Raw genomic sequence first — 26,119 nt, 5'->3', positions numbered from 1 at the left:
ATAATAATTTTCTAGAACTAGCTTCATTAATAAACGGTGATAATCATAATAATAAAAAGGATAAAAGCAAACATTCATTAAGCACATCCTATGTGTTAAGCCCTTTCATATCATCTCAATCCTCAAAACAACCCTGTTTTTATCTCATTTTGTAGCTGAAGACACTTAAGAGCCTGCTCCTTATTTATGAATTGGCTCCCTCCCCACCTCCATCCCCGCACCCAGTATTGGGGAGTGAACTCTACAACTGAGATATATTCCAAGCCCTTTTTGTTTTTGGGGGCAAGGATCTCACTAAGTTGCCCAGGCTGCCCTCAAACTTTTGATTGTCCTGCCTGGGCTTTCCTCAAATTGGTATTTCTTAACTTAAGAAGGAACTGGCAATCTTAAAAGAAAAAAAAAAGTTCAGGTAAAGCAATTAGAAATTGGGAACATCTTTCTAAATCACCGAGGGCTTTTTTCCCAATTAGCTTGGGGGGGAAAAAGTCCTCAGGTAAATCCACCAAGTGGAGGAGAGAAACTTATTTTAAAAGGTCAGCATAGAAGAATGGCCTTCCTTGGAATATTCTATCATAAACACAGTCCCCGTGGTACATTAGACTAATAAGGTTTCTGGGACCCCTGCTCCTAGGAAAGCTGACGGCTTGATTGATCTAAGCTGCCTGAGGCCAAGGCCCTGCTCACGAGGGGAGACACATTCCACTGGGTTTTGGACTCAAACCCTCACTTTTTTTAGAGCACTGAAGGCCACAGACCATTCACAACTATGTGCAGTAGACTACGCTTGTGTATGAGATGCAGTAATTTTTGCCACCAAGAAGTAAAAAAACTGAGAAAATATACCCAATTATTCTTTATACTTCTGAAGGAGTTTCAGGTATTTTAAATGGGAGGGCTTATTTTATCTACTTTATTTTAAAGTTTACTTAGAAACAGCTTGTCTGCTATAATTGCATCTCAAAGGCAGGTACATTCAATGGAGAAGCTCAGGTTCAGAGGTCTCAGAGGAACCGTGGAGGACATTTAGTCCCACCCTCTTACTTTACAGAGGAGAGAATAAGCCCAGAGAAGGAAATGTTCCCTTGGGCATATATCAGAACTCAGGAAGCTAACTCTGAGTGTTCTCTTTTTCTCTCTCCTTCTCTCTTACCTCCCAGGCTGCTCTGGAGAGAACCCCGTATAAGCACATCCAAGTATGGAATTAGTGACAACTTCTGCACCCAGGTGATGACCTGGCAAGGTTCAAACATGTGCAGAATTCCGCTTGACCATAATTTTAGCTAACTTTGGATGAAATAATAACTTTGATGTGAAGACTTTATTATAGAGATTTCAAAGCATTCTGTTAACATTTCCTATCCGATAAAGGTGGGGAATTGAAACAAAGGAAGGTTAAAGGGACATGGGATGGGAAAGGAACTATATTACAATAACCACGTTATTTGAAAAGTCTGCAAATGCTTGCTATGTCTTCCAAAACTGTGGCCAGACAGGCAGAAAGCAAAATGATTCTTATTTCACATTTCCAGCCTAACTTCCCTTCCTGAGCTTACATATTAAAAAAAAAAAAAAATCACATCACACCATTGTTCACGGCAACATTATTCATAAGAGCCAAAAGGTGGAAACAACCCAAATGTCTATCAACAGATGAGTGGATTTAAAAAAATGTAGTATATACACAATGGAAACAGTCTGAAAAGGGATGAAGTACTGATACTTACTACAACACAGATGAACCTTGAAAATACTATGCTAAGTGAAAGAAGCAGACACAAGAGGGCAATTATTGTATGCTTTCACTTACATGAGGTCTCTAGAATGGGCAACTTCATAGAGATAGAAAGTAGAAAGCAGATACCAGGATTAAGGGGAAGGGGGAAATAGGAAATTATTGTTTAATGGGTACAGAATTTCTGGTTAAGATGGTGAAAAACTTGCAAAATGGATAGTGGTGCTCATTGTACAACCCGATGCACGTACTCACTGACACTGAACTGTATACTCAGAAATAGTTGAAATGGTACATTTTGTTATATATATTTTATCCTAAAAATCATATCCCTTTGTTTCTCAGTTGTAATTCCTAAACTTTATTTTATTCATTAATTGCCATTAAAGCCCAAATGTTTTCTCAAGACCTGCTAGCTGCCAATAGCATCATGGTCAATCTATGTGTTTATGTATGGACAGAGTCACAGACTGGCCATTTTGTGTCCTGCAGAGACCCATCCACAAACACGTGTCCAGTCCAAGAACTGCCATAGGATAACTGCAACAAGTTGGTCCATGGCAAGTCATGCAGCCAGGGTTACTGGAGATCCAGGCCTCCAAACACCCCGACATAGAGTATCAGATCAACCCTTACATTCTTCATGGCAGTGGTGGTGGTGGGAGGGATATGTATTTAGTATATATATATTTATCTACAAAGAAAACTGTGTGTATAGATCAGAAAGACCATCAGGAAATACTCACCCAAATCTGCCCATGAACAAAGAGATCAAGCCTGTGCATGGCTATTTTGGTGAAGTCAGCAATTGTATGTTGCACTGAACAGTGGGTGTCCATAATGCAAATGCATATAATTAGGAGTTAAGTCTTTGTACCTTTCCAGGACAAAGGACATAATAAGCAGGATATACCCTTTGTGACTTCTGAGGAAAGGAGAGCTTTTCATTTTTCCTTAAAAGAATCCATTTCTCATGAGGCAAAGAAATCTGAGAACAAGAGTCTTTTGAAATAGAAGTGGGGGGAAGGAGGGAAAAGAACATGAATTTTGTACATTATAGTCATAATCCATCACCCAGACCTGAGAAGTGCCAATCCTGTGCCATACCATGACCTCTACTCAACTTTAATTTAAAGGTTTTCACAACCTCATCATCTTTCGTGGAAACCTTGCCAGTGGTCTGATAACTCAGTCCTGTAAGCTTTTAAAGACTTCAAGAGTTTGCGAAGAAAACAATCTCTAGGGATTCTTTCCATTGGCAACACACATGGACATTTAGCACAAATAAGCTGCCACTTGTAAGAAGTCCACTTGACATCATTCCCTCGTGCATCCTAAACACACATGTCAAGATCACACTAAGATATTTAGAGGCAAACATCTTTAGAATAATGTTTTGTTCCCAAAGTGCTTAATTAGCAGAAACACTGCTAGAGAGCTGTCCTTGAATATGCATGCATTTTAACCTCCATGTTATTTTTTCTGAAGCACAAAATTTCCTCTCACTGGATGGTCAGGAAGTGATTGGGAACAGAAAACCAACTGTCTTGGGTGTCAATCTGCAAAATGAGTTCCATTTTTCTAAGCAGGTTTCAATTGCCTTTTAGGGTGATGTTCCCTTTCATGAATGGTACCATTTTGGAGTTTAATGGCCTTTTCTCCATTCATTTTGGATGAGAGATGCTCCTATGGCCTAGTTATGTCTGAACTTTTAAAACACCTTCCCCCACCAACCTCTTCTGCCCCTTTGCACGCCCACCCCCATTATAGTCAATTATGTTTACAACACTTTAGTTAGCACATTACAATTCACATGAATCCATCCACTTCTTCAGCAATGTTACCTTTGAAGTTGTTCCATTTGAAGCCCATAGGCCAGAGTTACACATGGTAGGCTTGCAAACCAGGATATGATTTATTTATGACAACCATGTGTGTTTGATGCCCAGCTCCAGCACACTTTACTTCGTTCACATGTCTCAGTCTGAGATGACCTATCTACTCATTGTGTTCCATTTCAGGTGCCATATTTCCATGCTGTGAAAACAGATGGGGGACCAACTTGGTGGGGAGTGCTGCCCATACAGATGCCCCTAACGCTGGTCACTACGTAACAATCTGTGATGGAACACAAAGTGGGCCAAATGTCACTTGCTGCAAAGGTTTACCATGTACAATGATTTTTCAGTGGAGAAGAGGTTACCGGAATGACTGACCATGTGGGGTTCATTAAAACTGTTGTGCATTTTACCCACAAGGAAGGCTGGAATGCTTGTGAAGGAAGCCCCACTTCTCATTTCAGGGATTTTGACCCCCCACCATTTGGCAATGATGCTCCAAAGGAGAATGGTAGATATGCATCAGAAGGTGCAAACGTGGACTTCAACTGAAGTGCAGCAAACTTCTGCCTTCCACAGTCTCCCCCCCTGTGCCCCCCAGTTGTATTTATACTTTGAAAGAAGTTAAGATGAAGCAGTAGTCACCTGGGCGTGCTCAATTTTTGACAAGCCTTAGTCACTCTGTACCCAGCAGAACAATTCACATTATATTCCAAATCCTGTGAAGATTCTGCCACACATGCTAACACTAAAATGCCAGTAGCTCCACTTACCTTCTTTATTAAGCCTCATAACCTCCCTGCTTTTTCCACCCTCTTTTCCAGCCTCTTCTAAATCTACATCTGCAGATGAAAAAGAAAAGGAAAAAAGAAAATGAGGAAAAAAAGGGGGGAAAAGCCAAAGTCAAGGGGGGAGGGAGAGTGTTTATTTGCAAACAGATCGATATAAATACTGTATATGAAAATCTTTCAAAAATTGACAATGCAACATTTTCTCCCAAGTCTGGGTTTCCATCTACCTGGCCCAGATAGGTACCAAAAAAACTATGCAAGCAGCAACAGAGTAGCCTTTTAAACAGATAACACCGTGGGGCTGCGAAAGCCCACCCCGCGGGCTGCCACGGGGAGCGGGGCACAGACAGACAGACAGACAGCCCTGGCAGCCGGGCCTCTCTCTGTGCACTGATGATCTGTCTCTGTGTGTATTTATTTAGAGAGAGAGGGAGAAGCATGGAGGACACCGGGGGCCACTCTCTCTCTCTCACACACACACTTTTTCCCAGTGGCTCTAGGTGAATGGAAAGGTTACAGGATAATAAAAGGAGGAGGAGGCGGTGGGGTTCTTACTGTCGGAGCAGTGTAATTTGGCGGCGTCGATCCAGGAGGACCAGGGTTTGCCCAGAAACGCCTCCGGACTGGGCACTTTGCGATCCAGTGTCGCCATTGCTCTTCCTTCTTGTTGCTTTTTCCCTGTTCCTTCGGCAGCAGCAGCCGAGAGACACGGGATTCGAGAACGCTCCGACGTCATCTTCGGAACGTTCCGACATTGAGTGTTCTGAAAGGGGGAGGGAGGGAGGGATGGGAGGAGGGAGGCGGAGGTGGAGGAGGAGAGAGGAGGAGGGGCCGGCGCTCGGGAGCCCGGCCGGGCTCGGCTCTGCTGGCGGCGCGCGCGGCCGCCAGGGGCAGCAGAGAGGCGCCCTGCAGCCTGCCCGCCCGCCGGGCCGCCTGCCCGCACGCCCAGGGAGGGGCTGCGCCGCCCGGCCACCGCCGCGTGCCGGAGCACCGAGGCTGCGGCGCTCGCTCTCGGGGCTCCGAGATGCTGCGGCTCCACCCGCCCACGCCACCCCGAGTCCCAGAGCCTGGATCTGAGCGGCCGGCTCGACTCGGGGCCGAAGAAGGGGTTGTCTTTCGTGCAGAGTTGCGGCAGAGGACCCAAAGTTTTGCTTGTGTGTCCCTCCCTCCTCGGGTCCCTGTCGCCCACTGTGAGGCGCCCCGGTGGAGATCCTGTCGGCTGAATGGGAGGGAGCCGAGTAGGTGTGCACGTCCCCCACCCCAGGTAGGGTGGGGACCCTGGTGACCTCGCGTCCTGGCCACCATCCCCTTCATCCTATCAGTCTCTGGTGGACCGTAGATCTTGGGGATTCTGCGGATGCCTCTGAGAGGTGAAACCAATGAGTCCTTAAATGCAGGTAAGTTGGGGGCAAGAGAAGCTGTGCCTTCCTATCTCAGGCTTCGGGGCATGCAAAACTCAGAACTCAGTCTGAGCCGCGGTGCCCCCGGGTACCCTGCGCGATGCATGCCCCGGGCTCTCAGAACCACCGCGGAGACTTACCTCTCTCACCAAAGCAGGAGAGCTAAATTTCTCTTCTTGGGAAAGGATGCTAGCGGGCCTGTCCCTGTAGCAGTTTCCTGCGCTCCCTACGGTGAGATGAAGGTGGCCAGGAATAGCGCAGGCATGCTACCGCCAGGAATCTGATACCTAGGAGGACTCGCTTCAGGCTTAACTGCTCCAACTAGAAAGGGAGGGCTAGGTTTCCCCTGGAATTTGGACGTTCTGTGCTTTAATCAGGGTATCCCTCTGTGTCCCTAGATGTAGATAACAAAGACCTTAAAAAGTCTTCTGTCATCTTTTTGAAAATGTTTTTTGTTTGTTTTTTTAGAAAGTACCCAAACTATGTGGGCGCCCCTCCACTCACGATGGGTAACGTTTCCTCTATTTTACCAGCACTCTTTAGTTCTCACCAGTGCCGTTTCCCAAGTGCTCATCTGTCTCGTTGCTGAAATATTGATTTAAACTTGCTTTATATTGACTGAGTTCTGTCCTGGCTGGGTCATCTAAGGCTCTGGCACTTGGCATCCTGGGTCTGAAGGCCAGTGTTAGAATGGGTGATGAAGGGAGAGCTACAAATTTGCCTCAGCTGTAATGTTTGAAGTGCACAGTCTTATTTATGTCCAAGATGGGTAGATCTCATTTGCTTTTGCTCTCTTTGGGAAGGGTTCCTACACAGAACTAAGGTGCAGATTTCACATTGTTAGGATCAGTGGTGGTAACAAATATTTATGATGTGTTGACCTCTTATGAGATGCTAAACACTGTGCTTGACATTTCCTTCCATCTATCCATCATCCATTCATCTTTCCAACCAACCTTATTTCTCATGGACCATCCACCCTCAGGAGGGGAAGACATGTGAGATCTCTCTTGGACCTCACAGAGGTGCATGCTGTGGTCTCTGGAAGAAGAGAGAAAAGAAGCTTATCCACTCCTTAGAGAAACATGACACATGTACAGTGACTGGCCAATGTAGTAAGTGCTGTGGTCTCTTGCAGCTTCGCTTGTTCATAGGAGGAACTGAAATAGTTAGGAGTGATCACAAAATGTGTCACAGAGGTGATGGGCTCTGTTCTGCATCCTGGAAATTGGGAAGGATTTATAATGACGAGATGAAGACTGGTCTTGCCAAGGTAGGGGGAAGATGATATCAGCATAGGCTTCATGTCTCTGCTGGTTTGCCTAGGATGCTGGAATTGTTCCTGGAGGTTTGGGGATGATGAGTTTTGCTAGCCAGGCCTGGGTCAAATGATGCACTGAATGGCAGCCTATGGAGTCTAGATCTTGTTTGACATTAGGGAGCCACTGAGAGCTTTCTGGAGATAAGTTAAAAATGTGACTTTAATTATTCTGGCTTAAGTGTCCTGGACATATTGGAGTATGGGAGCTGATTAGAAAAATAATGCTGAAATGTTCATGGTATGAAGAGCTGGAACTTGAACTCTGGGGGTGCTTGCTGGTGGAGAAGAGGAGATAGTGTGAGAGAACTCTCTGAACAAAACACTTTCAAGGATAGGTTGTTTGTCTGAGAGTGAGTACCAGCAGAGGCATAAATAATCAGTATATCACTGGAACATTTTCCCTTCCCATTCTGCTTTCTTTTATCCCCACTATTCATGGTCTATTAAGGTATTTATTCCTTTATTATTGTGCATGCAAGGAAGGTGCAAGCAGTCTCTAAAGATGGCCTCAGTAATCCCTACCTCCTGGGCGTTACATCTTGTGTGATTCCCTTCCCTTTACATTTGGATTGAGCCCAGGGCCTCCTGCCTGCTAGGCAGTCACTCTACCATTGAGCTACATCCCCAGCTCTGCACTTTTAGTGTGGGCTGGACCTGGTGACTTGATTTGAACTCTGGTTGGTGCTTGCTGGTGGAGAAGAGGAGATAGTGTTAGAGAATACTAACCAGCTGAATACTAACAAATGGAATATAGGAAAAGTAATGGGATATCACCTCTGGCTTAGGTTACAAAATTATGTGACTTGCATCCTGCTTGTTCTCTTGCTCTAAAGGAAGCCCTTGCCCCGTTGTGAGCTATCCTACGCAGAGATCTGTGTGGCAGGAAACCTCTGTACCTTGTGCCCAGAAGACTCCTTGCTTGTGAAGATCTGAGGTCCTTAGTCCAACAGGCTGGGAGGAGCTGAATCCTGTCCTTAGACATGTGAATAAGTTCACTTTCTGGGAACCAGTGACTTGAGCTTCCAGAATTCTGTCTCCTTTCCTGAGAGACACTTATATCACTGAAAAAAAGAAAATAAGAAAGAAAGAAAGAAATCAAAGATGGCTTACTGTCAGATGTCTGGGACCCTCAATTACAGAGAAAAAAGTCAATGGTTTCATATTTTAACATTAGCTTACTTCCCCTGCAGAGTATTACCCAGGACTTCTGGGTAATAGTAAGCTATTATCCAAAACCCTGAAGATGCCATGACATTCTAGAAGTTGTTCCCTTCTAGCTAGGAGGATTTTACTTTGTGACATAGTAAAGTGTGGGCTGAAATCTAGCATCTCTACAAATATTGGCTACATTGCCATGTTTAATTGATAATCAGAATACATGTAAATTGGTGCAGTTAGAGAGATGTGTGATTGTGGTTTGTAGTCTAAACACTCCACAGTTTCTCCACTGACTAGAGGTTATAATCCCAAATTGGTGAAACTGTAAACCACCTATGACTTTGCTGGATAACACGGCTGTCAATTAAATTGCATAGCTGGGAGCAAAAGAATAAAGAAAGCATTGCTCATCAAACTAGGTGTTTACATTTCACTTTGGATGAAAATTGAGGTCAGTTTGCTTAGTGTCCAGGTCAACATGGTGCATATGTATTGTCAAATATACATTTATATTCATATATCAACCATGCTTATGGCAAATTTACTGCAGATCTGAATTCCTTTTGGTAGTAAATGATTGCACATACTGTCAGAGTCAATAAGAATCTTATACACTCTTAATAGGAATAAAGTGACCTGCAAAACAGTAATTTAAAGCATGTTAGTATAATGTTTGTGTGATAAACTCTCTAGCAAAGGCCTCACACTCTCTTCCCCTCATGATTAATGTTTAGGAAGATAAAGGGGATATAAATATTTTTATTGTTTTATTATCTTTCTTAGAAAAATGACAGAGTGGTTGGTTTAATTAAAAAGGAGACTCTCTCCCATAGATCAAATAAAGAAATCCATTCTATGGAGATGACAATGGGAAAAATACCTATTTAATTTGAATAACACATGGTTCTGTAGAAATGTGCCTCTTATATGTATCCTGCATTCACTTAGCCTGATTTCTGTGCTATTTTCATCATAGTATTGAACACAAGAGAAGAGGGGTATGTGCTCTCTCATTTGGGGCTATTAAATGCCTGCTGGGGTTGCGATGACCTTGGCTTCCTACCTAGATGCTTGTTGGGAGTTACCTGGAGGCAGAGAGGAGAAAAAGCATGTTCCATTGAAATGAGGTATCCCTGGAATTGTTGGGTGTTCTTTGTCTTGGTTGAATCCATCCATCCCATCTGCTTCTCTTCTCTTGGAATGTATTTCCCCAACCCGCTCTCCCAGGGGATTTTGTTGGTGGAGGGGGGGTGTCATCACATACATTGTTACTTTTTCTAAAATCTCTCAGCATCTGGAGGGCACGTGTACCCTCTACCTTCCTTGTCGACAACTACACCTCCCTTTTTCTTGCCCCTCCTATCCTGATGGATTAAAAAACAGGACTGGGCTAATAGACCCCCAGTAGCAATTGGAGTAGAAAAGAAGAGAGGAATCCAGGATTGTGCTTATTGGTTACACGAGGGCCCCAGCCATGTGCAAGTCTGGATACCGTTAATAAATGTGACTGGAAAAACATGAAATTGGCATTCCGACTGGGCCAGAGGAGCTTCAGTGGGAATGTGTTATTGCCCTAACCCTCAGGAGTCCTCATGTGTGGGAGGCCAACCTTACAAGGGTTTGGGAGGGATGATAGTTTCTCTCTCTCTCTCTCTCTCTCTCTCTCTCTCTCTCTCTCATAGAAATCACTTTTGTCCCTTCACCTAAATATGAATAAATTTAACATTTATGTACATATATTAATTGGAGCCAAGCCTATCTATCTCTCTAGACTCGCCATGTAACACAGTTGGGGAGGCAGTGCAGATTGGAGGCCAGAGCAAGATCTGGAGGTCAGTGGTGAACGTCACAATCGCCCTTCAGTCATTTGCTGGAGATCGATCTGCTTCCTTAATCCACTGGAACCTCAGTTTCCTCAGCTGTTCAATGGGTACTAAGGCTCTTCTCTTGGTATTATTGTGAGGATCAGATAGGATTCTGGGTACTGAGCCCTTGGCATAGGCCTGGGAGATAGCAGACAGTGGGGGCTGGGGGTCTAGCTCAGTTGGTAGAGTGCTTGCCTCATATGCACAAGGCCCTGGGTTCAATCCCCAGCACCACACACACACACACACACACGTTCCCTCTGTAATTTGGAGTACCACTGCATTTGACGTTCTAGACAGCAGTGGCCAGTTGGAAACAGTCTGGCGCTTTGATGTGGGGAAGGGCACATGTGCTTGCTCCTGGCAGACATCCTTTGGTTTGGAAAGGAAACTGAAGCTCTGCTCTTACCTTGGCATGGAGCCGCTGCCCTTGCAACAGTGATGTGGAGACCCCTATCTGAAACTCCTGCCCCAAACTTCATCTGGTAGAGTCATTAGTGCTTTGTTCAGGACAGACCCTGTAAGACCTTTTTGTTATGCAAAGGATCTGCAAAATCCAGTCTGGTTGGGGGCAAAGCTTCTTTTGCATGACAGTGTAAGCAGAATGAGAGTCTGGTAATTTTTTTTCATCTTAGAAGCATTTATTTCTTTTCTTTTATAAAAGAAACTTAATATTGAATTCTAAAAATCCTATAGGGACAGGTTTTCCTCCAAAGATATTAAAACAATAGAGATAAGGGAGAGTTTTCCTTTTACTATTCCCTTCAAATGTGGCCACTCCCCTACTCTAGATCTGGAGGAATTTTTTTCCATGGCCATTTCTTTACATTTATCTACATTCAATATCTATTATTACAGGTGTAGATGATATTGCTGCATGCATGTGAGTGTATGTGTACTTGTGTGCGTGTTTAAATATGAATAGCTTTATTTTTCTGTAAATTTTTTTTCTCACACATACTATTTCATGTCCTTACATGTAGAATACCTCACCCTTTTTAACTGCTGCATAGTATTCCATAAAATGATCTAGAGTCTATTTATTTACTGTCTCCTTGATGGACAATTAGGTTTCTGGTTTTATAAAAAAATAGGTTTGTCATCATCTTTATTTTTATATCTGCTTTCTGGGCACCTGAGGGACTATTTCTACACAGAAGTAGAATTGCTGGGTATGTGCATTTTCCCCGGTAATAGTTTTGCCAAATTGTCTTCTGAGGCAGCTGACTCTATACTCCCACACGCAGTACAGGAATGTGCCCTTTTCTTCACACCCTAATTAGTTCTCAACATTTTCAAATATTTTAACTTTTGCCAACATTATGAGTAAAAAAATATTTAACTCGTTTTCCCCTTGTTTCTAGGGTATTTTTGCAGCATTTTTCTTATGATCATTAAATTTTCACTCTGTAAATTGCTGTTGGTATCTCTTGATGATTTCTTATTGGTATTTTTAGATCTTGGTATTGATTTGTAGGACTTGTCTATACATTCTAAATTTAGATCTTTTAATAATGTAATTTCTCAGCTTGTTGCTTTTCTGCTTTTAATCTTGTTGATGGTGTTTTTTTCCATACACTTTTTTTTCCTCCCCATTTGGATGTAGTTGGATGTATCAGACTTTGTGTCTTCTTAATTCTGCTTCTTCCTCAAGGTCAGAAAATATTTTCTTGCATTCTCTCTTTATGCTTTATAGGTCTTTGTTTTACATTTACCTTTCCAAGTTGTTTTAGCTGATGATATGATGCAAAAAGTTAATTTTTAAATTTTTTCCCCAATTTCCAGTTGCCTTCAGCACCACATATGAAATAATTCATTCTTTCTGTAGAGATCTGCCTCATACTTGTCTTCCAAATACGTGAGTCTATCCCTCAATTCTCTTTTCTGTTCCATGGCTTAAACTGTTTTTTCCTGTACCAATTCCACACTGTTTTAATTACTCTTGCTTAAAAATATGCTTTGCTTTCTATTAGGGAAAAAAAAAAGTTTTCATTCCACTATGGATTTAAAAGAGTTTCTAAAAAAGTGGTTGTGATTCCTGAGGAGTGCGTTGTACGTGACATTTTCCACAGCACATGCCTGATGGAGCGTGGACCTTGTCAGGGAGGCTGCAGGAAACCTAACTTCACTCCGCGTGCACAGGATTCTGTGAACATGGGCTCAGTGGCTGCAGCCAGCTTAGATCTTGGTGAAGCTTCCCCCAAAGTGATTCTCCAAACCAAATATCTCAGACTTAGGGAAACGCATTTCCAAGTATCTGGAAAGGCCACTGCCTGTACGTAGGAGTTGGGAATTTTCCTGAATGATGTGGACACTCCCATCTGTCAGTCAAAGGAGCCTTGGAAATGAAGGCTGGGAGAAAGGGAAGAAGCAGGCCTGAGGTGAGATCAGGGCCCTTGAGCAGGTGGGACTCTGGCTGAGGGCTGGACCTGGCAGCATCCTATAGGGGGATGTTGAGAGCCACAGCCGAAGGGGCCCCAGCAAACTTCCAGCTGCCAGCAAACTTCCAGCTGCCAGCTGATGATTGGCTCACAGCGGCCCCAGCAAACTTCTAGCTGCCAACTGATTGGCTCCTCTGCGGTGATGCTCATTGGGCTGTTTCCCCGCCCTTTCAGACCACGGAGCTGCTCATTCGGGGACTTTTTTGGCTCCGCCCACACGACCCAGCCAATCAGCCTCAAGAGCAGGAGGAGTGGGGGAGGTTGAGAGGCTTGTGGGAAGCCAGTGGTGGCAGCTGGGTTCTGAGGGTTTTTTCCTGAGGAGCTGTTTTGTTTGGCGTGTGTGGTTCTAAAAATAAAGTTCGTTTCTTTTGACAAGTGGCTCCTGAATTGTGCCCAGCCAGACTGCGGCAGGGGGACTTGTCTGGGATGACCTCAGTGCGCGTGTCCAGTTGTAAGGTTTTCTGGGTTGTCGTTTCTTGGGTGTCACCCAGGTCTTTAATGAAATGACCTAGCCTTAGATAGCTGGCTAGGGAAAGCCAAGGACTCATCCATACAGGGGAACCCCCGCAGAAGGCCCAAGTGATGCAGCTTTACTTCAGGCCAGCCCTGAGTGGTAGCAGCACCATTATTCAGGGAAAGGTGACAGTGCTGGGACCTCAGAAGGTGGCCCTGCCCCAGGGAGCTCAGGAGGATGCCTGGGCTGCCATGCCCGGATACCTTTCCCTCCACCCTAGCTCCAGCTCCTTCTCAAAGAGAGAGGTCCTGGAAAGCAGGGGCCAGCATTTGAATTTCAGTTATAGGACAGGAAAGAGAAGCCTAGTATCCTTAAGGTCACAGAAGAGTCCTAGCAGAACTTAAAGGCCAGGTCTCCTTTGGTTGGAATTCAGCTTGCTAATTCACAAGAACCACGCGAGGGCTTAAGTTCCCCTGTAGACCAGGGTTTCTCAACCCAGGACGATTTCATCACCCCCTCTTCCCACAGGGTATTTAGCTGTGTCTGGAGACATTTTTGGTTGTCATGGGGGTGGGGGGTGAAGGTACTACTGACATCTAGTGGGTGGAAGCCAGGGTACTGCTGAATGCACTGTACTGCTGAAGCCAGGGTACTGCTGACACACAGCACTGCATCCCACAAGTTCAGCTGGTCCAACGTGATGGGGCTGAGATTGAGAAATCCTGATGTAGGCTAGTTAACTTCAGGTTTTCTTTTTCTCTTTTTTTATTGTTCGGATGACCAATGCCTAGCCTTCATTAACAACTTTGCCACAGTGGGCATCTCTGATCACACAGAAATCTAATAAGCATGTGTGGTGGGGGCCGTGAGACCCATCATGGCTACTAGAAAAGTCTCCAAGGTCTTTTGACGTTCAGTATTTCAAAACCCAAATTTGATGATGGGGTGAATTATACTTGTAAAAAGCGAAGAGAATGTAAGCTGTCCGTCTTATGGCTCTGGTTACGTGGTAATCAAGTAATGTCTCCTTCTTATTGTCGGAATCATTTACAGACCATTGCTTTACTATTCCAATGGGAAGGCTGATCAGTGCTAAGATACCCATGCCAGATAGCTCTTATTACACCCAATTTACAGATGATGAAATCGAGGCTCAGGGGGGAAGTAAAATACAGAATGGCTCCCTCCCACTGGTTTCTTGTATTCTCAAGTTATAGACACCTGGCCTGCATTGATGCGTAGGTTGTACACTGCATATTCCTGCTGCTTCTAAAGGATCGCTATTCACGTTACAGATGTCATAGATTTATTATGATGGCTTAGTTAGCAGATGGCTATGAAGTGGTTTATTCTAAGAAAATCGGGAACATTAAGACTGTCTTCTATCAGAGGGAAGCAAGGCTTCTTGAAGAAGGTGTGTCTTTCCCTAATCCTCAGTACAATGCTAGCCGAAGTAGCAGAAGGAATGGTGCTGTTGACTCTTCAGTTCAACTGCAAGTCTTACTTTTTGCTTGACTAGGAGTCCTCCTCCCCTGCAGGATGCTGTGTTGGTGTTGTGGAGTGATGCACGTTACAAGAAATGCACTTGAGTTGACAGATTTCCCAAGGAATCTGTCGTGCATGAGAAATACACTACCTTGGGTTCTGGATGAGTAAAATGGCTTGGGAATCTAATTTTGATCGTTCACACTGTAGTTGGGGCTTAAGTCACCCTTAAGTCTCCGTCTGAGCTTGGCTTAGAGAAAGAGACATTGACGTGTGTACCAGTTTAATAAATTTGGCAGTGGGGAGGTGCAAAGAGTATCGTTTCAATTATAGATTGACCCACGATTGATGGAGCAATGTGTGTTGCTTAGGTTAAGATCAATACCAAGTAACGGCAGGTTCTCGACTCTTAGGAGGGTGGGGGCAAATGTTGGAGAATCGATGGACTGAAAAAATTCACATTGGTCTTTTGATACAGGGAGAATAAAAAATAAAAACAGTAAAACATTGTAAGATGGGAGTGATAGTATAGTGAGTGTTAAAATAGCCTGCCCAAGCTTTTATCCTACGTACCTATGCCCACACTACCCCTCCAATGGGATTGTCCTGTTCTAAGTTTGTTCTGAGTCTCGAGAGTGTGAGTCATCTCCTAGTGTTTTAGAGGAGAAAGGCCTCAGCAGTTGCTTCTCTTGGGAAAGTCTTTATTTTTCTATTTATGCAAATATCCCAGCATTCAGGGAATTGGACTAATAAAATTGTCTCATATAAAGCCTAGTAACTACCCTGGTTGGGTTGAGATGATGGAGTATATTAAGGAATTACAACCTCCACTTTATAATTGGAAGAGGAGAGGTTGACAGATTTACCTGAACTGGTGGTGTACCAAGTGCCACGTGGGAGAGCCTGAGAGCTGTTTCTCACCAGGAGCTTACTGCTTGGTGTGAGGAAGACGGATATGCAATCAAAAATTAGAGAACAGGATGGCCTGTGAGCCGGCGCTGATCTGACTGCAGATAATGAATGCCACAGGAGCTGAGCAGGACAGGTTGCCGTGGTGGACAGCAAAGCCCTGGGAGAGGAGAGAAATCTGAGCTGGACTTGGACAGGCTGGGAGGATATAAATAGCCGGTGGGCAGAGTGACCCAGTGGTGACTGATGGGGGCACAGCCATCTTCAGGAAGAGCCTGGGTCACAGAGATGACACTTCCCTAAAACAAAGCCCTCGCCACAGGTAAGTCTCAGGGGGTCTGGAGTGGAGAGGCATTTAAGAGAGTCACACAGTGTTTCCAAGATTAAATCTACAGTGTCACATAACATGGGTAAAACGACAGCGTGTTCTCAGCCAAGTGGTATTATTTCTCAGAGAAATAATTTTTTATCAAGAACAGATCTCTAAAATTAGACCTCCGTTGATATGAATGAGCTAATTAGGTGAGAAAAATGAACTTTTAAAGATTCTTTAACCATCTTGTTGGCATGTTTAGAAACTGCACCCCATTCTGCTGATAAAAGGGTCGTCTCTATGTTTGGGGTTTACCCTCTAACACTCCAACACTGGGTCATTTTCAGAGACAGGGTTAAAAAAAAAAAAAAAAACAACTTTCAGTTAGGCTGCCCAAGTGGCTGAGTCTGTCTGGGGAGTCCCGGATTATGCTGGTCACACCAGCAAAACTATTGATAGCTTCCCCTTTGGAACCTAAAATGTCCATGTTTGGATGATAAGTTATAATGGTTACCCTAATTCGAAGTGATGTACTTTGGACTTCTTGATGAGTCTGTGAATTCTCAGTGGCCAATAGGGATACTCCCAGCTTATGGGTATTTATTTGCCTACCTATGCATTCTGTCTTCTTGAAATGGTCATATTTTTTTCCTTACAGATAAAACAGTCATTGTAAAAAATTAGCAATGGAGAAAGGCATAAGTAAGAATATTATAACCCAGAAATTATTTATATGCATATATATCTATATGTATTATCCACATATTATTTATCTATTTATCAATCAATCTAAATTTCTATATTTAGAAACTTACAGCCTAAGTTAGTTTATTTGGAATTGGCATCCTATATATATACAAATGTGGATATGAATATAAACGTACTACATAATATTATGTATTTAGAACTATAGAATAACCTAGTTAAGATAGATCAGTATGATCACTTTTTTTAAAATTTGGGTTTATTTTATTTATTTATTTATTTATTTTTGTAGTTGTAGATGGACAGAATGCCTTTATTTTATTTTTTTATTTTTATGTGGTGCTGAGGATCGAACCCAGTGTCTCATGCATGTTAGGCATGAGGTTCAGCGCTCTGCCGCTGAACCACAGCCCCCAGCCAGTATAATCACTTTTTAATAATCACTTTAAAAATTACTTTGAAGGACTATATAATATTCTAGTGGATATTTATTCTTAAGCTCTTAAATATTTAATGAACCCCCAATTTGGGGCATTTAGATTGTTCCAGCTTTTAAATACATTATTTAAATATATATATAATATCCTATCCCCTTAGACTTGGCAGTTTCATTTACAGAAAAGCATCTTTAAAACATAACCATGGAGGGCTGGGGCTGTAGCTCAGTGGCAGAGAGCTTGCTCATGTGAGGCACTGGGTACGATCCTCAGCACCACATAAAAATAAATAAATGCCTTCTGTCCATCTACAATTACAAAACAAAAAATTAAAAAAAACATAACTATGGAATACAAAAGTATTTAGCAACTACCAAGTCAAAAGGGATAGGATATATATGTATATGTATCATATATATATATATAATATATATATATTTTAGTTGTAGATGGACCCATACCTTTATTTTATTTATTTATTTTTATGTGGTGCTGAGGATCGAACCCAGTGCCTTACACGTATGAGGAAAGTGCTCTACCACTGAGCCACACCCCAGCCTTAAATGTATTTTTTATACATATTATACATATATAATTATACATAGTAGTGGGAACCATTATGCCATATTCATACGTGCACATAACAGTTTGATCAGTCTCATTCTTTAGTACCTGCTCTTTCCCCTTCTTCCTCCCTCCCCTCGATATGATTTTTTATTATTATTTGGATCATTAGTTTAATTTGTGAACCATAACTGTAATAAATAATAATATTATTATTTTAATCAGTACATGATAGTTGTGTAGGTAAGTGGGATTCGTTGTGGTTCATTCACACACAGACATAGCGTAATTTGGTAGATTTCCATCCTCGGTACTTCCCAATGCCCTTCCTTTCTCCCTCCCTCTCCGTCTCCTTCCTCCAGTCTGTTGGTCTCCCTTCTATTAAATTATTATTAACAATACTGTTATGAATGTTTTGTGTTGCTAAATCCTTTTGTATATCCATAGTTATGTTTTTTTAAATTTTTTTTGTAATTGTAGATGGACAGAAGGCCTTTATTTATTTTTATGTGGTGCTGAGGATTATACTCAGTGCCTCACGTGAGCAAGCTCTCTGCCACTGAGCTACAGCCTCAGTCCTCAATGTTATGTTTTAAAGATGCTTTTCTGTAAATGAAACTGCCAAGTCAAAGGGGATAGGATATGCATGCAAAATTTTGGAATTGCCAAACTTTGTTGGAGAGTGTGAGAATCCCACTCCCTCACAGCCTCGTCTGCCGAGCCTGTCACTCTTTCTCATCTTTCAATCTGAGAGAATTTTATTTCCTGGTTATTTAAGTTGTATCTTTGATTATTAATGATTTGTATATTTTTATTTTTAAATTGCCCACTTTTCCATTAGAATGTTCATCTTTCCCCTACCTAATAATAAAATAACCCTCTTTGTTATGTTGAAATTTTTTTTCTAATTTGCTATTTGTCTTTTAACTTTTTATATAGACTTTTGTGTGTGCATGTGTATGTGTAGATTCAGAAGTCCTTATTTTGTATGTAATTATATCTATCAGTCTTCTCCATTATAGAGTTATGTACTTTTTTTATATGACCAAATTTTCAATGAAATCCTGTGAAATTTTCATTTCATCTGATGCTCTCAAACCCCTTAAGCTCCTTGTTTCAAATTTGCAGTCTGAGCTCACAGATGAGGTATAATTTTTGTTTCTATTTCTATAGTTCAGTAAACCTCTCGAGGGGTTTTAGTCACTTTACAAATTCACAGATAAGTCACTGCAAGTAAGAGCTGGTGGTGTGCATTCTTTCCCTTAACCACAAAATGTGTGTCTCCATTCATGGAAGGCTATAATGGGACTTGGAAGGGACTAGTTTGTTTAGATTTTTTGCAGGGTGAATCATGTTGTCCCATCGATGTGCTTTATAATTATACTGATGTGTTCTCAAAAAATTTTTTTCTGGCACCAACCCAAGAATCTCATACATGGTCAAAAACCACCAGTTTTGTTGTAGCTCCCCCAAAGCAACAGCTTTCATGGAATGGAATCTCCAGGCTTCATGGCAGATTCCCTACACCATGGAGGAGGGCCGCAGTCTGGCTGGGCACAAATCACGAGCCACTGAAGCAGGAACAAACTTTATTTCTGAACTCCACCAGCACACTCCACACACGCTCCCCGGGAACTCTCCTGAACGCCACGCACTTGGCCTTCTCTGGGGACACACCACACACCAACTGGAAATCCCTCCTCTGGCACTTCCCCAACCAATGGGAACTCTCCGAGAATCCCCGTGAGAACTCCAAAGTAGCTCCAGAACTCCAAAGTAGCAGGCCGAGGCGGACAGTCAAGGTCTAATATACAACCAAATCAATCCAGCATCATCTCAATGGCTGCCCTCTCAACCAATACTATTGGCAAAATGCCAGGGGCCATTCTGACTTGGCTGTGGCTCTCAGCAGAGGAGGGCCTGCCCGGCATCCAGTTCTGGCTAGAACCAGGCGGGTGAGCTTGTAGCTGGGCTCTGACACTGGTTTTGTTGACTTGAACCACCTGGGAGCCTCAAAGACTCCCCTCTTGTCTTTAAAGTGAGACCTGAACCTCCCGCTTCTCTTTGGTCCTCCCCTGTGCCTGCTGGGCCCTGCCAGTGTTTACCTGGGGGGTGAGGGAGAGAGGAGAATCTTCTCCCCACTTCAGACCCCATGACAGTCCACTTGGTGGTCACTATAACCCCACCCCCACCCCCACATCATGCCTTTCTCTCTTCTTGCAGGGTGAGCACTGAGCCCCAGGCAGAGCTGAGCGTAGTAGGACTGGTGAACACCACCATGACGCAGAGGCAGTTTGCTCTCAGCTTCTGGAACTTCCACCCAGCAGCAGGGACTCCAAGATTCAGCTCAGGTGCAATGGAAGCCAAATCCTGCTGCTGATGTCTTCTCAAGAGGATTCATGGGTGGGGATCTGGGGATGGGGACCAAAGTCCCACATCAGTGTTGTCTTGGCAAGAAATTAGGAAAGGGCAGGGGTTGTGGCTCAGCGGTAGAGCACTCGCCTAGCATGTGTGAGGCCCTGGGTTCAATCCTCAGCACCACATAAAAATAAATAAATAAATAAAGATATCGTGCCCAACTACAACTAAAAAAATTTTTTAAATGTAAGAACTGTAAAATAGCCTGCTCCTCTCAGCAAGAAACCAGGTTTATGGTGCAACTCTGTGGTCAAGACCAGGGGTTTGAAAATAGTTATTGTGAAATGACCCTATTAGGGTTTCAGTAGCCCTCTCCAGAGGCTATGCTTTTAAATGGATTGCATCAGGGTCCCCTCAATTGGGGGAAGATAAACTAATTTTTCTCCTGCCTATTCAGTGCCATTTGCTCTCCCTCTCCCCGTCTTCCTACTCAGTATGCATACACCGTGTATACTGACAAAAAGTCAAAGAATGAATTTAGCCAAAATACAGTCCCTCCTCAGACTGCTGGGAGGGAGGAACCACATATGATCAAAGCCCAAACCTTTCCATAGGCAAAGCTCGCTGGTAAGTAATCGTTGTCTTGTTCCCCATTCGGGAATTATCCATTCCTCTCAGTGGGTGTTGGCAGCATGTTTGATGGAGACCACTAATGAGGAGCTTCCCCTTCCCTAAGCTCCTCTGGATTCTCAAGGATGTGTGAACCAGGGAAGCGAGTAGTGGTAAAGGATTTCTAGGCCCATCATTTTCTTTTTCTGAGGTCTGGGTTTGAAAGTGGTAGAGCATTTACCAATTCTTCTCCATGGCAGGTCCTACAAGAGGGATGGAGAAGAGAAATTCTGAATACATGACATGTCTGGATTTTGCAAAGGTGTTTCACTAATGACATCTGTAGGAGACTGGGGCCCCCTAAAGATCCTGGGTCCTGATCCCTGAATCCTATGAGTGTTACATGATACCGTTAAGTCTTTGCAGAGGTGATTAAGTTAAAGATCTTGAGCTGGAGATATTATCCTGGATTATCCAGCTGGGCCCTAAATGCCATCACTTGTATCCTTACTTAAGAAAGAGGCCAAGGGAGGTTTTATAATGACACTCACAGGAGGGAAGTGTTTTAGTTAGTTTTTTCATTTCTGTTACTAAAAGACCAGAACAATTGTGGAGGAGAAAAAGTTTATTTGGGGGCTCATAGTTTCAGAGGTCTCAATCCATAGAGAGCAAGTTCCATTTCTCAGGGCTCAAGGTGAGACAGAACACCATGGTGGAAGAGTGTGGCAGAGAGAAGCAGCTCACAAGATGATCAGGCAGCAGAGAGAGAAATCTCCACTTGCCAGATACAAATATATACCCAAAGCCACGCCCCCAATGCTCCACCTCCTCTGGACACGCCCCACCTGCCTCCAGTTACCTCCCTTTATTCCTATCCCAGGATTCGTTCACTGGTTGAGTTAAGGCTCTTGTAACCCAATCATTTCTCCTCTGAACTTTCTTGCACTGTCTCATACTGGAGCTCTGGGGGACACCTCAGATCCAAGCCATAATAGCAGGCAATGTAAAGATGGAGCAAGGGAGGCTTTGAAGATGCTGGCCCTGAAGACGAGAGTGATGCAGCCTGCCCAAGCCAAGAAGCACTGGCATCCACCAGAAGCTCAAGAAGCAAGAAGCAATTTCTCCCCTAGAGTCTCTGGAGGGAGTGTGGCCTTGATTTTGGCACAGTGAAACCAATGTTTGATTTCTGATCTCTAGAACTGTCAAAGAATAAATTTGTGTCTCTTAAGGTCTCTAAATTTGTGGTGATTTGTTATGGTAGCCCTGGGGCCTTGCAGATAAAATGAAGAATCCTGAACCTAGAAGCCTGGGTCAGTAGAGTCATAGGTTTCTGACCAACTCTATCTACTTATTCATTTACTCAGGAGATGTTTGAATTGAGTGACTATTCCAGACAAGGAACTGTGAGTAAAGCAAACTCACTATTTGCACAAATGTCCCTATTTGTGCAAAGCTCTGGAAGCTCAACATTAGCAGTAAGGTCCAAGAGACTGGGTGGGAGTGGGGAGGGAGAGGCACTTCTATACATGTTTTAGAGAATGAGGTTCAATTCAAGATGGGGAGGAGATGGCCAGGGGTCCACTTCTGGAGTACTGATGGGTCCACATTCTGTGGGTTGTGTAAACAGTTCATCTGTTTACTCACCCAGTTCATAAATGTTTAGTGAGCACCTATTATGTGTCTAGCACTGACAAGGCTTGGGGAAATCAGCAGCGATTAGGACAGAAACATTTGCTGACCTCCTAGAGCTTCCTCTAGGTAGACATGAGAGGCTTAATTGTGCAATTATCACCTCTTCTCACTGTATTAGATTTTTTCAGATTACAAAATTGTTCTATAGTATTAAAATAGCAAAATCGAATATTACAGAAATACACAACAGAAAAGAAAAATGCCCCATCCACTTGAGCTCCCCCCCAGAGACAGTCACTGCCAACAGGCTTTCCGCTTGTTTCTCCAACTTTTAAAGTTTACATATAATTTACTTTAAAAGCATAAAAATAGAGGAGTAATAAATACTCTTATTTTTTTTTAGCTTGAATATCCTCCTACATGAATATGAAGAAATAAGTTTATAGAGGTGGAAATGCAGCGTCAAAGGGTATGAATAACTTCAATGATAGATGCTCCCAGATTTCTGACCGTTCGCGGTGTACTTGGACGGGAGCGCCCAGGAGGTGGCGTGTTTTCTCGCAGCCCCAATGAGGCTGGATGTTATCAGTAATTCTGATCTTCACCTGTCTGATAGGCAAGAGGGGATCTCTTGTTTGGATGAACCGTTTCTGACCTACAACTGAGATAACAGTGAAGTGGGAATGTGCAAGGGGTTGAACGCGCGACCTAGTCAAAGAGGCCGGAGCTGCTGCGCTCTGGAGGGCGCGGGAGGTGGGATGAGAGAGGGCGAGGAGGGAGGCAGGGCCCCATCCCCAGGGCCTTGTGGTTCATCTTAAGGGTTTTGGTTTTTATTCCAAGAGAGAAGAGGAGCCAGTGGGAGGTCTCGTACAATCTGGCACCATCAGGTGGGCCTTTCCAACAGCCGCCCAGGGCCCAGTGCAGAAAGTGAGCTGGGGAAGTGGGGGGAGCGGATACAGAGAGCAAGAGGTAGCTGTGGTGGGTCCCGGTGAGAGGCGGTGTTAGCCCCTGGGTGAGGGTGGAGGCCAGTCATGGAGAGAAGTGACTGCATAAGAGTTATTTAGGCCACAGACTTGACAGGAGGAGGCTTGAGGGGGAGAGGAAGAGGGTGGCGAGTTGGAAGACAGATGGAATAGGACTCATCGCGGGGATAATGAGATGTCCCAGGAGCAGGCGAGGATTTACCTGGAAGGGGAAGCTCCAGAGGAGAGGCAGGCATGGGAGCCCTGGGCTCTCCAGCCCTGAATCCACAGCCCTGTCTAAGGCAAGCTGCCAACTGGGCTGGGAGAGTATTTTAGACCATGGCCCCGTGGTCTGGAACAGAAGCCTGCCTGTGAGGGGACAGGGCCAAGTGGAGATGAGCCCTCCCTCGTGGAGTCTGAAGGAGAACCCAGGTGAGTGATGGCATCTTGAACTTGGAGTCATAAGAAAGGCTGCATCAGGGGAAAGCAGGAAAGGGAAGTCGTGGATCAGCCCAAGTCCTGAGGAAGGAGGGCCGGGAAGAGAGAGCTAGGGCAGAGCTGGGGGGCCTGAAGGGCCACAGAGCACTAGAAAGGGGTGGATGGACCTCGGTGCCTGAGGGTGGCTGAGTGGTCAAGAGCCAGGCTTTCAAGCTGAGCAGATCTGAGTGTGAATCCCCAGCTCTAGTTGGGTGACTCTGAACAAGTCACTGAACTTCTGTTCTTTTCATAGACACCAGAATAGAGAAGCAAAATAAAGATCAATGTATGAAATATAGTTCAATGTTCTTCGAGTTCAAAAACCAAGCTTTTAAATTGCAATTAAATGCCACACACACTCATTAGACTTGCAAAATTTGAAAAATCTGATAAAACCAATTGATTGTAAGGATGCGAAGCAACAGGAAATCTATATGCTCCTGGTGGGAATGTAGATTATTAGAACCATCTGGGGAAACACTTTGGCATTATCTATTAAAACTGAAAATGTACACGTTCTCCAACTCAACAATTTTGTCTTGGGGTATGCAAATCTAAGAGGAACTTCTCATGTGTACTGGGGTATATACACAAGTTTATCCATAACTTTGTTGTTCATTATTGCCTCAGGCTAGAAACAATGCAACTATCCACCAACTATGAAATGTAGATTGTGATGTGTTCACACAGTGGAGTACTATACAGCACTGAGAAGGGACAAACCATGCTATAGGGAAATGACATGAATAAATTACATAAATACAATGTTGAACACAAGAAATGGTTCTTAAGAATTAAAAAATAAGCAAAACTAAATTGCAACATAGTTTATTTTTTACAATCTTTTTTGTTTTTTAGAACTGGGGATTGAACTTTAGAGGTACTTTACCACTGAGCTACATCCGCAGCTCTTTTTATCTTATTTTTTTAAATTTTGAGACAAGGTCTTGCTAAATTGCTGAGATTGGCCTCAAACTTGCAATCCTCCTACCTCAGCCTCATAAGTCACTGGAATTACAGGCATGAGCCCCTGAGCCCAGTTTATAATGCATGTTTTTTGAGAAAATCATAAAGAAAGGAAAGAAAGCAATTATTATGCAAGCCAGGGTGGCAGTCCTTGTAGAGGAGGAGAGTGCCAGGCCTGCAGGGAGCCCTCAGAACAGGGGGACTCCACGGTGCTTGGGGGTATTCTATTTCTTGACCCAGGAGGTAGTTACACAAGTGTTTGCTTTGTGATTGTTCATTATACTGTACATTTGTTTTGAACACTTTAATCCAAGAGTATTTTATTCCACAATTTAAACAGGTTTAAAAAGAAGATAGCTAACACTTGTAAAATGCTTGGCGTAGTGCCTGGCCCATATTAAGAGCTCAACAGATGGCAATTTTATTTACTGTTATAACCCAGTTGTTAGAGCTGCCTTGTCTCCTAAGCAACCTTCCAGCTCCTGGACTGAGCTCTCGTTTCCATGAGGCCCGGCTTCGAGGTTCACATTCTGGGCTGCTCTGTTTCCCAGGGCAGCCCCCCAAACCCTGCTCCTCCACGGCACTTCTTAATCGACAGGTGGCCGTTTACTCTGTTGCCTCCAATCCTCCTCAAGTGGGCCACCAAAGTTTGGCAATAATGTGGGAAACTTTCTCCTTCCTTCTTGCCTTCCCTTTTCTTTTTCTTTCTTCTCTCCCCCATCTCTTTCTTCCTTCCTTTTTTTTATGTGTGCGGGGGTGTGAGGTGGGGAGTATCTTTGTAATGCGGTTCTAGGAAGCTGGAATACTAACTGAGCATTGTATCATCTGGGACAGAGCCAGAGTCCAGCTGCAGGTCGGGGTTCAGGGGTGAAACCCTATGACAAGCTGCTGCCAAAGAAAAGGGACTTTTTTTTTTTTTTCTTTTAACAGACTTTGGTTTTCAGGGCGATTTTAGATTCACAGGGTCTGTTGTGAAAGACACACCCAAATAGCAGTGATGCAGGAGGGACCAGATGCATCCCGGGATAGCTGCGATTGCCAATTTAAACCCTTCCAGAGTGTGATCCATATTCTGAAATTCCACAGGAAGGTGGACGGTCGCTGGCTGAAGGTAGTCTGAGAATGTCTCTGGTCCTTGCAGGTCTAGAGGAGTAAAGGATGAGGAAGCACCTTCCACAGGTACCAGAAGGGGTGCTGTGTACAACGGCTGATTGTGAGGCTAGCTGATCCCTGGGGGGTGCTCATCATGAGCCAGCACAGTGCTACCACTTCATTCTTACCTCCACCCCAGGAGGCAGATGCCTTTACCATTTCAGCAGATACCGCTGAAGCACAGAGGAGTGCAGTAACTTGCAAGATCACACAGCTGGTTAAGTGATAGAGCCCAGAAAAGGGATCCTTCTTAGGGAGGGCCCAGGGTTTGGGAATTAGATGAAGACATATTTTGCTAACAATAAGCAAAATGATCCCCAAAGACCAATCCAACAGGGAATGTGGAGTTTTGGAAGCTGCTGTAAACAGCTTGACTATCAAGTATGTTTTAGAAAAGATTCCTGCAATGGAGCAGCAGGTGAGACTACATACGTTTCAAGGTCTTTCCAAAGAAGCCAAGATTGAAAATCTGAGTCTTAGTAGAGCTTCAGACAGAGGAATGGACTGTATAGTTAAAAAAAAAAAAAAAAAGTAGATAAAAAATAAAACA

General features: G+C 43.7%; 1 protein-coding gene and 1 long non-coding RNA gene across 8 annotated transcripts in view; one reads left to right on the top strand and one right to left on the bottom strand.

Annotated features, from left to right (window-relative positions):
* Window positions 1-5,115, bottom strand: part of Atxn7l1 (ataxin 7 like 1) — a 235,206-nt gene extending 230,091 nt beyond the window's left edge. For all 5 annotated transcript variants that reach the window (XM_077795967.1, XM_026395772.2, XM_026395773.2 and 2 more), the window contains exons 1-2: window positions 4,917-5,115; window positions 4,344-4,412 (exon numbers count right to left, since the gene is read on the bottom strand). In XM_077795967.1, coding sequence (XP_077652093.1) covers window positions 4,344-4,412; window positions 4,917-5,097 — 250 coding nt within the window. In that variant the 5' untranslated portion in view covers window positions 5,098-5,115. The remainder of the gene's footprint in view (window positions 1-4,343; window positions 4,413-4,916) is intronic.
* Window positions 5,116-5,293: 178 nt separating this feature from the next.
* Window positions 5,294-20,847, top strand: LOC144253978 (uncharacterized). Of its 3 annotated transcripts, none has more exons than XR_013343398.1 (3): window positions 5,294-5,603; window positions 15,515-15,716; window positions 19,637-20,847. It is a non-coding gene; the product is annotated as an uncharacterized LOC144253978 (long non-coding RNA). The 3 variants fall into 3 exon arrangements; XR_013343396.1 differs by having other exon boundaries at window positions 15,410-15,716; XR_013343397.1 differs by lacking the exon at window positions 5,294-5,603 and adding an exon at window positions 5,612-5,758 and having other exon boundaries at window positions 15,410-15,716.
* Window positions 20,848-26,119: the final 5,272 nt, after the last annotated feature.

Source organism: Urocitellus parryii, chromosome 3 (assembly GCF_045843805.1).
Source record: "Urocitellus parryii isolate mUroPar1 chromosome 3, mUroPar1.hap1, whole genome shotgun sequence".
In the NCBI taxonomy this organism is placed as follows: Eukaryota; Metazoa; Chordata; class Mammalia; order Rodentia; family Sciuridae; genus Urocitellus; species Urocitellus parryii.
This window is presented reverse-complemented; position numbering and strand designations above follow the sequence as displayed.